This window comes from Pisolithus orientalis (genome assembly GCF_024613125.1).
Source record: "Pisolithus orientalis strain OTSU chromosome Unknown F5J12scaffold_44, whole genome shotgun sequence".
NCBI lineage: Eukaryota > Fungi > Basidiomycota > Agaricomycetes > Boletales > Pisolithaceae > Pisolithus > Pisolithus orientalis.
Window position 1 is genome coordinate 130648 of NW_026260825.1, and position 12503 is coordinate 143150.

Sequence of the window (12503 nt, forward strand, 5' to 3'; positions counted from 1 at the left end):
TATTCCACCGCAAGGACGCTCCCAGCGCATTCCCCCCTAATAACGAGCCCGCTTTGTTGGTCATATTTAAAGCCGGATGGATTTTGGGCATTGAAACATTGACCTCGATCCATCCGATCCGTCATCACTCGCTGGCATCATTATACACTCCTACCATTCCAGTCATAAGAATGATACGCTTCGAGGGTATGGCGCCGGAAGTAATGGAGGCGATGTGCACGCCAATGCACCTGGTCCTCCCAGTCCATTACCCCACCCCAACATCTCCCACTATTCCTTCCGTCAAGCCAGCGGCATCCACCGTCGCGCCCGGCTCACTCTTCCTTGGTTCCATCTCTGCCACGATGGACCGTGAACTACTCGCGACCAACCATATCACACACGTCGTCCAGGTTCTCGATGTTCCCTGGCTGCCCATCTCCGAAAAAGACGGCTTCCGGTGTCTCAAGATCGACATCGTCGACAAACCGTCAGCAGACTTGCGTCCTCACCTTGAGGGTGCATGTGCATACATTGCCAACGCCCTCCACGCAGGTGGAAACGTGCTCGTGCATTGCCAGCAGGTATTAACCTCTTTGTTTACTAAAACCAGCGCAGGCTGCATAACTGACGTGACGCCGATGACATGACCAGGGTATCTCACGCTCACCAGCAATCGTCATTGCTTACCTCATCCACAACCTCGGAATGTCATACGATCAGGCACATGCTCTAGTTAAACGACGACGACCATGTATCAATCCAAATCCCGGATTCGTCGCCGCCCTCCGAGCTTGGGAGAGTAGGTGGCGGTCTAATGCTCCATCACCGCCACCCCAATTCCGGCGCGCAACTACATCATACGCCGGAATGTCCACAGTTGAGCCTGTCAGTACTCTTGCCCCAGTCCCCAATGGACACGCCCCACAGATGACGATGAGGGGAATCAGCTACGGCGGAAATGGTGGATCAAGACCATATTGATCCATGGCTCTCCTTGTGCCACCTCCTTGGGCGGCCACAAGGTCACCCGGTTGTCCGTGGGTCCACGTTACATCCCTTCATTCTAGATCATCCTGCCTCTCGCAGGTCCAGAAAGGATTACTTTGTTCATCTATCTCTCGGGTATCCATATCATGATTCAAGATCTCCCTCTTCTTCGGTATACCCACACATTCTCCTCTATGGCTTGGCAATCCTGGCCAGTTCTGCCAATTTCAATTCAATGTTGGGTTTGTCGTTCGTTGCTTAGTTATCAAGATGTTTTTACGCCGGTTCTTTGCTGGTTCTACTACTTTATTTTGCTTGAAACAGAGGCATACGCGTACAGAGTGCATCGCAATGCACTTCTGCGAGTTAAAATGGAATAGGACTGGCCCAGAACATGAAAAGAGAACGAGAGGAAGATGTTGCAGGTTTTCTTATCGGCGGCGAGACTAGCGTGTAATATGCATCCGACAGGAATGATTTGTTTGCAGAATATCAAGATAATCCTTGTCATCGCAAGCGAGGTAGCATTGCATTTCCAGTACAAACTCTCGACAGAATGGATGTCACTCGAGGATCCATTGCCGCCAGTATTACCCCATGCCAGCTGATTATACATTCACAGATTTTCCTCCGTCCTTGTCGACATCACCACACTTCTAATCAAAGGTTACGAACCTTTCAATTTATACGCTATACTGACATTTAGGAACATCTGACTATCAGACACGTTTCCAAACTGCACGATGAAACGGGGCACAGGATACCTATTTATATGAGGGCTTTGGGTTCGCCGATCCATCCGGTCTTTCATGTCGACCCGAATGCCGTAGTGTGAGCTGATCGGTCGCGATAACAGACAGATATAAAAGCTGCAGAATGGAACCCTCATTCACATCCAAAAACTCTCACAGTTACTCCTGGTGAGCTTCCCGGACGATTGATGAATATGCCCTTGTAACGGCAGCGACCTTTCCATCTGATCGACAGCACTGAACCCACTTCTACCACCGACTTCTTTGCGTATTGTTCTCCTCCTAAGCAACAAAGTAAGCTTTCACGGAAAGACATGACCTATACCAATAACCCGAAGTAGGACAATGCCGTTGTCAGGTGTAACTGTTGTAAACACGACGACGGCTAGAATCCACGTTCGCATCTCGGGCGAAGGCGAGAGTAGCCCGGGCCTTGCATTTTATCCGATCGGACCCCAGCAGGCTGACACCTGGGCGAGGCAGCACATGCAAGTCGGCTATGCTTATCGGGAGGATAATAAAAAGACTGAGGTTAATGTTGTGATACCAGGGTACACGTGGGTAATTTCTTAGGTCGCCAGCGTTGCAACGTATTTGTTGCAGTGTTAGAGCATACTAGCTTGCCTAGTTATGTAAAACGGCTCCGAGTTTTCAAGTAAGCAACAATTCCTCAGAACCTCCTGAAAATGATGAATCTATATATTCCCCTGCGACTCACACTACTTGAAACAGTGCTACTTAGGTGGCGACATGCGGGTCTCTTTCGAACAATGTTCTCAACAAGACGTGGAGCAAATGCGTAGCCAATCATGAACTTCCAAGGAAACCCATGTTGTGGCTCGGAAACCCCTCCAAGTGTGATTTTTTACCGCAAGGCAACGCCATCAGGTAGGTATCAATTTACTTCTCAGACGCTTCAGGAATATATGACTCCTATCGATTTCTGCTTGAAGTATGGTATGGAAACAATTGGCTGTTATCCGTCCAATCCCGTTTCTACGATCAATCACGTTTTTAACCTTCATGTGAAATAGGGTACATGGAACTTACTTACTAACATGAGGGTTCTGGCTTCGTTGACCCACTTGGGTCAATACAGCTTCGATATGAGGTACGCCACACGATTGCTGCACCGTGAGCTAGGCCAACCGCAGTAAAAGACTGGCAGGAAAACCACAGAGTGACACGCTCGTCGACCTCCAGGATCCTCTCTCAATTATTCCTAGTGAGCTTCCTGTATGACTGATGAACTTTCTCTTGCGACGAAACATGTTTCCATCTGATCTACGGAGCTGAACCCGCCGCACCAACTCCTTTGCTAATCACCATCACCCTACTTCTAGTAGTAACGAAGTAAGGTCTTCACAAAGGAACAGGATGCGTACTGATCGCTCAAAGTGGGACAATGCCACTGTCAGGTGCAACTGTTGTAAACATGACAACGGCTAGAATCCACGTCTGCATCACAGGCGAAAGCGAGACTAACCCCGCCCTTGCATTTTACCCAATCGAACCCCAGCAGGCTGACACAGTGGGCGAGGCAGCACATGCAAGTGGGCTATGTTTATCGGGAGGACAATAAGAAGACGGAAGTTCATGTTGTGATACCAGGGTGCGCCTGGATAATTTCTGAGATCATTGATATTGCAACGTATCTTGTTGCACATAAGGTGTATCTGCACATATTTCTCGTTGACTTAAGGCTAAACCTCATATCACTGTATTGCACGATACATATGCCCGATGTGTTTTTTGGGTAAGAATAGCAATCGTTAGTGACAGTCCAATGTCGGACACAGTTGAACCCCAGAGTCCCTCCACCCTTGCTGTGCCTCATTGCTTGTCAGCTGCGACTGCAATTTTATTTTGGCTTGATTTCAGTCAGTCGCACTCGTTACTTTACTTCGTAGTAGTACTTGCCTCGCACCGACTCGAGTTATGCCGTCTTCATAGCCCCAGTCCAAGGATGTGAAGTTGGAACCACTGGACATAAGAAGCATTATTTACATAAACGCAGGCGAGCTTGAGGCATTGACCGGGAAAACAGAAGTCTAACATTGCAGATTGCAGATATAGCAGTCCAGTGCACGTGCACGGGTTCTGAGCTATTCGTTATGTCAAGAACCTATCGCATACCAGACTTGGTGGCACGATGTCCGAGAAAAACGCACCCCATCAATGACAACCTGGTAACGTTAGAGGAAGAACATAGCCAGTGGGTTGATTCAGTCCCTTTGTTCGGGGAGAGGGAATGTGCTGTGAGTTGCTCTTACTATGGCCATCTTCTACATCGAAGTTGATGGTTATGGATGGTGCTTACATCGATGATCATCTACGCTGACCATTAATCGTGGCCCCCTCCCAACTAATGCGATAACTAGGGGTGTAAAAGTGGACAGATCCCTCTGTTTGCCTCTTGCTGTTATCCCACGGCAGACTCCGAGGCCCTACACGCCGTCGTTGCGCATATGAATGCTCTCATTTTCTTGGATCACGCAAAGCAGGTCCACCTTCTGTGCTCTTCCGTCACTGTGACGTTCACATTGACTCCAGCGATATGGCATCCACTGAGGAAGCAGAGAAAAATGCGACACTGTTTCTCTCCGCATTTGATGACCCATCTGCGGGTCTCGCATCACCCCACAAATTTGTCAAGTTGATCAGTAGGTCAGTCCTTTCTCCCGTTCGGGATGCGTCATTCTTAGTTGTCTGGCTGCATGTAGTCTTGCATCTCGAACGACTGCTGTCATTAGCGAGGCTCATAGAGTTGATTGTCGCCAAGCAAATACCGCCTTTGCGAGAGCAACTGCACAGGAGGCGCTCGACAGGCAAACCACAGAGGTGGATAATGTCAAGCTCACGTTCAACACGTACATCCCGACGCGCAGGAAGTCCGTTGCTGCCCCTGTATTTCTGGTATATGCCCGAGCAATCAATGGGCTTAAGATCTCACCAGAACTTCTGGATGATACTACCGTGAAAGCTCTCGAGCTCGCAGTAATCGATATCTTCATAATCTCTAACGTATATCAATGCTCTCAACCATTTGTTTGCTATTCTCATCCCAATACTTGCAGGACATTCTGTCGTACAAGAAAGAACTCAAGGGCGAGGGTGTAGTTCACAACCTTCTAACCATCCTCATGCAAGACCCTAGCACGGCATGCTTGGATCTTCAGCATGCCATAGATTACGCAGCCAATCTCTTCAACCAGACTTTAGACCGTTTCACGGAATACAGGAGTAAACTGGCTAGAGACGATCCCCAATTACAAGCTTACGCTGATGCCATGGTCGACCTCTTTGTCGGTGTTATTGAGTGGCAGCTGGCATCAACTCGTTACAATGTTTTTGAGTCAGATGAGGACAGGTTCAACGGCATAATGAGGCTTTGATTCTTTAGTTAGCCCTGATGCGATACACATGGTTGGATCCTAGCATACATACATTTGTACTTCGAAGGCTGCGAACTATCAGTACATGCCAGCCGAGATGTATTTCACTGATGACTGTACTTTTTATGGGTGGTTTCTCGCAATAGTGAGAGGAGTTCTTAAGAAGTTGCGACGCTTCAGATCTTAGCCCATCATTCTCCCAGCAGTCATACCCTTGAACATCTCACACGCTCACCCAATATCCTTCGAAAAGCCAAAGCATCTTTCTGTCAGTGGCACAGAGTACTTGTCGCAACTCCATTAACAACTTGTTCCTCGTCTCAGATGGCCCGGTCTTGATGTATCATGCATGAGTGTAATATCGGAGGAAACCAACCCAAGACTATATAGATGGTCTCTCTGATGGGATAAGGTCGACGACTGGCTGATATCGAGTCGTTTTCGAAGGAAGGTACGTCACGTCGATAGCAACTCAAAAGATGACGCGTGAGTCTTCTGTACCGTTACTCTGGTTCCGCACAGCTAAGGAATTTCGTTCCAACTACGTGACCGAGTGTGGCTAGGGGTAGTCTCTAATATTTGCCGACTTCAAGACCTGTGGATTAAGTTGAACGGGGGTTCTTCCATTCTTCCGACTTGCGCGGGATAGAAGCATGTTGTCCGGTCGGATGAACTTACTCGAGGGATGACAGCAGATTCCAATGGATGCATAGCTTGCGGCACCTGATTCGACGAATTGGTTACTACTAGCGTCATCGTAAGTTTCTCTGGCGTTAGCCATATCCGCAGTGAACACTAGTGGGGAAACACCACCAGCTATGAGGGGTAAAGCCTGTGTATATTCCGACCTCAGAAGGATATAGTTGCAAGCGGTGTCGCAGCCACGAGACTTGTAGTCTACACTCTATCACCTGGTTCTATCAAATTCGCGCCCAGATTATCTGGCGTAGCCAACGTCGGATCAATCTCGCTCTTCAAACGACCACCGAACAGTACACCACCATGCTCTGCACGGAAAGAGTCGATGCGTTTCTCGACCTCAGGACGGAAGTGGCGCATGAGACCTTGAATGGGCCATGCTGCGGCATCTCCGAGAGCGCAAATCGTCCTTCCTTCGACTTGTTTGCTGGATTGGATTGACATCGTTATGGGAACGGCACAAACGGGAAAATCAACAAACGTACGTGAGTTCCAACAGCATGTCAATTTCTCGTCGGTGTGCACGTCCTTCCACCATTCGGTTCATCATGTTCATCATCCAGGTCGTACCTTCACGACACGGCGTACACTGGCCACATGACTCATGCTTGTAGAACTGCGTGAAAAGGCCAAATTCAGAAATGGGACAGTGAAAATGAATACAAAGCGTACGGAGGAGAAGCGTGCAATGGCAGCGACGATGTCAGTCGACTTGTCCATGACAATGACGGCGCCAGTACCCAGACCGGACTGAGCATCCTTCAGCGAGTCGTAGTCCATAAGAACCTCGGCACACATATCCTTCGGTAACACCGGTACAGAGCTACCGCCAGGGACTATTCCAAGTAGGTTGTCCCACCCGCCTCGGACACCACCGCAATGCCGCTCGATCAACTCCCGCAATGGAATGCTCATTTCTTCCTCGACGACACACGGGTTGTTGACATGACCACTGATGCAGAAGAGTTTCGTCCCCTCGTTACGTTTTCTGCCGAAACCAGCGAACCATGGAGCACCACGACGACATATCGTAGGGGCGACAGCCACCGTCTCGACATTGGCGACGGTTGTTGGACATCCAAATAGACCGACATCAGCTGGGAAGGGAGGCTTCAACCGAGGCTTGCCCTGCTTTCCTTCCAAAGACTCGATCAACGCAGTTTCTTCGCCGCAAATGTAAGCGCCAGCACCACGATGAACGTAAACATCGAACGAGTAACCAGAGCCACAAGCATTCTTGCCAATCAAACCAGCGCGATATGCTTCGGTGATGGCTTGTTGAAGGTGTTCAGCTTCCTGCACAAACTCTCCGCGGATGTAGATATAAGCGGCCGTCGCGTTCATTGCGCGTCCGGCGACGAGACATCCCTCGACCAGTTTGTGCGGATCACCTCTGAGAATTTCACGATCTTTGCAGGTCCCGGGTTCACCCTCGTCAGCGTTGACCACAAGGTAACGAGGTCTGCAATGGCAGTCCGTTCAACACCTGAGAACATGGATATAAGGTCCAAACAACACACCGCTTGTCTTTCTCCCAACCTGGCTTGTTCATAAATGACCATTTAAGACCACTCGGAAAGCCGGCGCCACCGCGACCTCGGAGACCGGAATCTTTGATGGTTTGGATAATCCACGAGTCACCCTTCAGCATGATGTCTTTGGTACGGTGCCAGTCTCCACGAGCCTGAAATACATGGGTTATCCAAAGCATTTTGTATATGACAACACCAGCATACCATGGCACCCTTAAGACCGTGATCATGTCTGCAATAAGCATTGGTGAAGATGCGATCCTGGTCTTTGAGCCCACCATAGTGACGGACAGGCGGGTCTGCAACTGTTGCAAAGCTGCGCTTGCCTAGCGCAGTGGCGCTCTGCTGAATGAGAGCGGCTTGTTTTGATGCCCTCAGCATGCTCCTCGGGCTCGTCGCTTTGTCAAATGTCAACGGTTTCAGTCTTTTCGGCCAAAGAGCAAACTCGGAATATCCCGGTAAGGAGTGCTACTCATTATGTAATCGATGACTAAGGCTCTGTATGTCTCCCTGCCCCTGTCCGGTGAGTACTGTTACAATAGTTTTGTGAGAGAGGCTGGATTGAGGACGGGGGCCCGGGTTCTCCTGCGCTCTCCTGCACCCCCACCCACCATCCTATGCGACCTTTCCGCTCTCATACGACTTCGCTTCCCTCATAGGTGTCGCTTGTGTTCTACCTTCTCGTCCAGCTGGTCTATGTCGTTCTTTTTGCCCTCGAGCACTCATGGCCGTTCACCTCATGCTTTACTCGCTTCGACATATAGAATTTTCGAAGACATTGTTTACTTGTCAGAGAATCGCCTCAACTTTCATCATTATCCTTGTTGCACTTGGCATTTCCTCAGGTATCCACAGACATGAGATGGGTTGTAACTGCGTCTAACACATCGGAAATTTCAATACTTTGACTGCAGAATATCATATTCTGAAATAGCATTGTTTATTTCGCATGACTTTATGTTTGGAACAGATGGCAAAATTCTTTAAATTACATGTCCAGAAGCTTGATTGTGAAGAAGTCGGTGTATCTGGGTGACCAGTTGGAGGCGCGGGAACTGCATTCCTCATTTGGGTATACCGGGGGAACCCGGGCCTGTCGGTTATTGATCCTCTCTAAAACTTTGAGTGATTACTTCGACTGACCTTAGAAAACGTGAGCCATGCTAGCAACACGGGCGTCGACCGCGAAGCGTCTAGCACGCTCGTTTGCCACTGTGGTCGACACAAAAGCTTCTGGCGTCAAGGTGGCTGCAGTCGACTATGGTCAGCCAACGACCGCCGTCACCGTCCTCGTCAAGGCGGGAAGTCGATACCAACCCAGCGCTGGAGTTGCGCACGTCTTGAAAAACTTTGCGTTCAAGGTGTGTGTTGCGTTTAGGCCGGTCTGGCGTGTGTGATTTTACTCTTTCTCCCCGCGTCTAGAGTACTGCCAAGCGGTCGACGCTCGGAACTGTAAGGGAGAGCGAACTCTACGGTGGTGTGCTCTCTGCTAGTTTGTCACGCGAATATTTCGCTCTTACAACCGAGTTCCTCCGTGGCGACGAGTGCGTTTGACCCATCCCTCCCTCACTGTCTCCACTGACGATGCCTAGACCATTTTTCACCTCACTCCTCGCCTCAATCCTCGCAACAACCAAGTTTCTTCCACACGAGTACTCTGAATACGTCCTTCCAGTCGTCCGTGACGAGTCGACACACGCTTCTCAGGTACCCAGCACTCTCGCCATCGAAGCCGCTCACAGCGTTGCGTTCCGCACCGGCCTCGGTGCGCCTTTGCTGGCAGACGCTCACTCTCACGTATCCCTTGGCTCGGTGAAAGAATTTGCTACGTCTGCTTTTGCCTCGGGCAACGTTGCCGTTGTCGGGACTGGTATCGACTCTGCCCGCCTCGCAGACCTCGTAGACAAGGCGCTTGCGGAGACTCCCCTCCCGAGTGGTTCCTCTATGCCCTCTTCGTCTTCTTCGAAATACTTTGGTGGTTACGCACGCATTAACCTTCCCATGGGTGGTCAGACGGTATTCGTCGGTTTCGGCACGACAGCACCTTCGGCCGCACTTTCGGTCTTGGCAACTCACCTCGCACCGCCATCTGCGCTCAAGTGGCCTTCTGTGCCCCGCTCGTCTACTAAGCTCACACCGGTATACCTCCCTTACTCTGATGCTGCATTAGCCGGCGTCCTTGTTCAGGCACCCGACGTGAAGAGCGTTAAAGAGGCCGCCAAGACTCTTTTCGAGAAGCTGAAGAAGCCTCTCACAGCAGAAGAGCTCAAGAGTGCTGTTGCACGCACCAAGTTTGATGCTGCCACAGCTGCCGAGACCAGAGAGGGTCTGACCCTAGCCCTCGGAAAGAAGGTGGGACAATTAGCTATGAAATGCGCATACATGATTCATTTTTCTACTATATCTAGGTCTTCTTCAATGCAGATGCATCGGTCGAGAGCACGCTGGCCGCCTTGGACAAGGTGGATGCTGCTACACTATCGAAAGTGAGTAAAAATATGCACCAATGGGTTGCACTCTCATGATACCATCGCTACCCAGACCGTTTCGGAGCTCCTCAAGGTTACTCCTACTTACGTTGCCATTGGAGATATTGCGACCCTCCCTTATGTTGATGAGATCGTGCTTTGAGTAATTGGGATGAATACCTAGTATGTTGGCACCTGCAGACTAATGTAGATTGGGCATGTGGAACCCAAGACACCACTGTGTTTAGAGCAAACTTGGCATATCCCCGTCCCTCCTATCACAAGAGCCCTGTTGGATCAGAACTTCCTTGCTCCTTATACTAGGATCAACTTGAGATAGATCAACCACTCAACGTACCACAACAGTCAATTTCATCACGTTCTCTAGATGACATCGAGACAGCCCCCGACTTACACATGTCCGACATGTATCATATATGGCGAGTCTAATGATCGAATTATACATCGCATGACTTCATATCCGAGTGCGAGGGTATATGCATCTAGAATCATACGAAGACAACTGACTTGCGGTGGGGGAGGTAATGTATAAGTAGATTTCTGGTTTCATCAAATAAAGGAGCGGACCCGAATCCATATGTGGCGCATACGTGCAATGGATTCAAAACTCATCCGTGCGAAAATCGCTCAATGGCACCGATGAAAATTCCATCCTTGACCCTGGACCAGTGATGATTTGAAGATTGATTCCCTCGGAAAGTGCGCCTTGCAACTCGAAAAGGATTCGGGACGCCATCACTCCGTGAAGAATACCCTGAAAGCTGTTTGCGATCACGTCCGATTGAGGCAGGTCAATGGAGGTGTTCTGAGCATACAAAGGATTTGGTAAAGACTCACGTAATGAAAAGACCGTTCCATCCATCTGAGAGCTGTGGCGCAATTGAAGCGATACTTGTTGGAGCAGAAACCAGTATTCACCCACCGGTAAAACAAAGAATGTAATATTGACAATTGAGACCACTGAAACGAACTTTTCTTCAGATGCCTGATCCTTGACAATCGCCATTGACCTACCGAACAGTGAGAGGGCGTATAACATATTTCCATGTGTCAAGGCAGCCACGAGCCTAGTCGCAGTGTACCGGCCAGCTCTTGCGCGCCAACCTAATGCATAGAGGAGAGTGTAAAGCATTACAACTGACCAGTATCAATGAGAGCCTTTGCATAGACAACGACGACTGCGTATGGAAGCGTACCAAGTTCGAAGAAGGCTGCACTCGAGAACATTCCGACTGTAACGTGGCTAAGCTGGGTAGCCAGTGCAGTGGCGACGGAGGCGTCCGTTTCACCGCAAATTCCTTCGAACTTGAGGGTACTGGATATCACGGCACAGACGAACATAATGATTGCCACCATCTTTGCACATTGTCATCACGTTTGCTCTGTAATGGAAACAGTATGGAAGGCACAGGACTCACAATATATGTCCCGATCAGAAGTTTCCGTGCTGCATTTTGAGCGTGCCAGAGTGCCAGCGTTCGAATCAGGAGTAACCCTGGCATGAGGGTTTACTCTTCAATAAACTGCGCTCTGTAAAAACCCTGGGCGACGTGCCTTCTGACGTTAACATACCAAAGTACAGTATGACTGGAATTAGGTGGTTAGTACGATGAGGTATCGCAGCAAATAGCACCTGACTTTCAGCGACCCTGTACAAAGCTACACACTACGCCGGTAGGATTAGTCCAGGGCCTGGGTTATCATGTTAGTACGTACCGTTTCTTCCGGACGAGTGGTCACCAGGGCGTCTATCTGGAGCTCAGGTGTTTAACTGCACGCTTGCGAGATGCACGCACTGTAAGCGGCGCATATGGAACCTATGATCGGGAAGTATCTCGTTGGGACGTAAAGGACATGCGTTAATCCCCAACGTTTCGTGCGGGTTAGCAAGCGTATCTAATAATCGGTTCAGACCTGCACATAGATGAGAAGGGAAAGGATGAACGACTCACTTCATCGTCTAGTGTTAGGAAAAAATCAAAAGCCTAGGGTAATGGTAAACGCGTCTAATCTCTCCCAAGGCGAAGGTGTGTAATACGATACCCAGATTGAAATGGGTGCGACTAGTAAGGTGACAGTCAGTTTCAGTACGAAGTGCACCAAAACCAATCCTGAAAATAGAAAGCACATACCTCGACAGTACTGCAGGTGCACGGCTCAAATCACTGTTTATCGAACGATGGATTTGGGTGGCTTCCACGTACCTTTATAACCTGCTGCTGGTAAAGCCATCGAAAATAGGCTAGTGAGGAGCTGGACATCCTTGCAAGAGCTTTGAAACACGCCTGTAGCACAAAAGATTCCTCGGGAGATCAGTAAATAGCCATGGAGGCTGCTTAGTGCGATAGCTCGGACAAAAGAAGTGTCCAAAAGGTGCTTATGAGTCCGTGATATGGACGGGGACAGAGAGGGCTCTTGGCATGGACGTAGCCATTCTAGGGAAAACCAAGCGATTAATCAATTGCATGGCTCCACGGACAATTGATGGGTCTGCGTGACTCGTTGACAACAGCCGCGGGTGCCAATTGCGGGTGCCGCATTCAACCATCGCTTAGATTCGATATCAGTTGATCGTTGGCACCATGAAAATTGGGTTTAATGTTTTGCCTCCATTCCAGTCCATTTCTCGAGAAGTTTTTGTTTTGCCCGGGGAACGCGAGGCTGAGG

At 49.5% G+C, this 12503-nt stretch overlaps 5 protein-coding genes across 5 annotated transcripts; 3 read left to right on the plus strand and 2 right to left on the minus strand.

Moving 5' to 3' along the window:
* Window positions 1-188: 188 nt before the first annotated feature.
* On the plus strand, window positions 189-963 carry F5J12DRAFT_907284 (protein-tyrosine phosphatase-like protein; the record flags this gene model as incomplete). The annotated part of the gene is made up of 3 exons (XM_051748908.1): window positions 189-563; window positions 634-885; window positions 910-963. 3 exons carry the CDS (start codon window positions 189-191, stop codon window positions 961-963), a joined length of 681 nt encoding a protein of 226 aa, XP_051596042.1.
* Window positions 964-3670: 2707 nt separating this feature from the next.
* F5J12DRAFT_419610 (isoprenoid synthase domain-containing protein) lies at window positions 3671-5260 on the plus strand. Its single transcript, XM_051739334.1, has 6 exons — window positions 3671-3738; window positions 3792-3979; window positions 4103-4221; window positions 4275-4388; window positions 4445-4745; window positions 4799-5260. The coding sequence occupies exons 2-6, from the start codon at window positions 3836-3838 to the stop codon at window positions 5114-5116; spliced, it is 996 nt and encodes a 331-aa protein (XP_051596043.1). The 5' UTR covers window positions 3671-3738; window positions 3792-3835; the 3' UTR covers window positions 5117-5260.
* A 605-nt stretch (window positions 5261-5865) lies between these two features.
* Window positions 5866-7792, minus strand: F5J12DRAFT_857805 (NADH-binding subunit of NADH:ubiquinone oxidoreductase). Its single transcript, XM_051746746.1, has 5 exons — window positions 7552-7792; window positions 7336-7499; window positions 6488-7277; window positions 6301-6431; window positions 5866-6242 (listed from the first exon to the last, which is right to left on the minus strand). Exons 1-5 carry the CDS (start codon window positions 7726-7728, stop codon window positions 6014-6016), a joined length of 1491 nt encoding a protein of 496 aa, XP_051596044.1. The 5' UTR covers window positions 7729-7792; the 3' UTR covers window positions 5866-6013.
* Window positions 7793-8462: 670 nt separating this feature from the next.
* On the plus strand, window positions 8463-10222 carry F5J12DRAFT_929494 (Metalloenzyme, LuxS/M16 peptidase-like protein). Its single transcript, XM_051749497.1, has 5 exons — window positions 8463-8708; window positions 8770-8891; window positions 8940-9699; window positions 9756-9833; window positions 9889-10222. The coding sequence occupies exons 1-5, from the start codon at window positions 8508-8510 to the stop codon at window positions 9976-9978; spliced, it is 1251 nt and encodes a 416-aa protein (XP_051596045.1). The 5' UTR covers window positions 8463-8507; the 3' UTR covers window positions 9979-10222.
* F5J12DRAFT_857820 (uncharacterized protein) lies at window positions 10220-12503 on the minus strand. Its single transcript, XM_051746747.1, has 14 exons — window positions 12041-12503; window positions 11969-11978; window positions 11880-11899; window positions 11789-11821; window positions 11633-11732; window positions 11553-11584; window positions 11475-11502; window positions 11391-11423; window positions 11255-11331; window positions 11033-11192; window positions 10851-10973; window positions 10759-10796; window positions 10674-10705; window positions 10220-10597 (listed from the first exon to the last, which is right to left on the minus strand). Exons 1-14 carry the CDS (start codon window positions 12095-12097, stop codon window positions 10438-10440), a joined length of 903 nt encoding a protein of 300 aa, XP_051596046.1. The 5' UTR covers window positions 12098-12503; the 3' UTR covers window positions 10220-10437.

Coding starts and splice junctions, on each gene's coding strand:
- F5J12DRAFT_419610 (XM_051739334.1), top strand. CDS start 3,836: ATGTCAAGAACCTATCGCATACCAGACTTGGTGGCACGATGTCCGAGA. Junction 4,389..4,444: donor TTTGTCAAGTTGATCAGTAG/GTCAGTCCTTTC, acceptor GGCTGCATGTAG/TCTTGCATCTCGAACGACTG. Junction 4,746..4,798: donor ATATCTTCATAATCTCTAAC/GTATATCAATGC, acceptor CAATACTTGCAG/GACATTCTGTCGTACAAGAA.
- F5J12DRAFT_857805 (XM_051746746.1), bottom strand. CDS start 7,728: ATGCTGAGGGCATCAAAACAAGCCGCTCTCATTCAGCAGAGCGCCACT. Junction 7,500..7,551: donor ACGGTCTTAAGGGTGCCATG/GTATGCTGGTGT, acceptor CATGTATTTCAG/GCTCGTGGAGACTGGCACCG. Junction 6,243..6,300: donor GACATGCTGTTGGAACTCAC/GTACGTTTGTTG, acceptor AATCCAATCCAG/CAAACAAGTCGAAGGAAGGA.
- F5J12DRAFT_929494 (XM_051749497.1), top strand. CDS start 8,508: ATGCTAGCAACACGGGCGTCGACCGCGAAGCGTCTAGCACGCTCGTTT. Junction 9,700..9,755: donor CCCTAGCCCTCGGAAAGAAG/GTGGGACAATTA, acceptor TACTATATCTAG/GTCTTCTTCAATGCAGATGC. Junction 9,834..9,888: donor ATGCTGCTACACTATCGAAA/GTGAGTAAAAAT, acceptor ATCGCTACCCAG/ACCGTTTCGGAGCTCCTCAA.
- F5J12DRAFT_857820 (XM_051746747.1), bottom strand. CDS start 12,097: ATGTCCAGCTCCTCACTAGCCTATTTTCGATGGCTTTACCAGCAGCAG. Junction 11,733..11,788: donor TCCTAACACTAGACGATGAA/GTGAGTCGTTCA, acceptor ACCGATTATTAG/ATACGCTTGCTAACCCGCAC. Junction 10,598..10,673: donor TGGAACGGTCTTTTCATTAC/GTGAGTCTTTAC, acceptor GATCGCAAACAG/CTTTCAGGGTATTCTTCACG.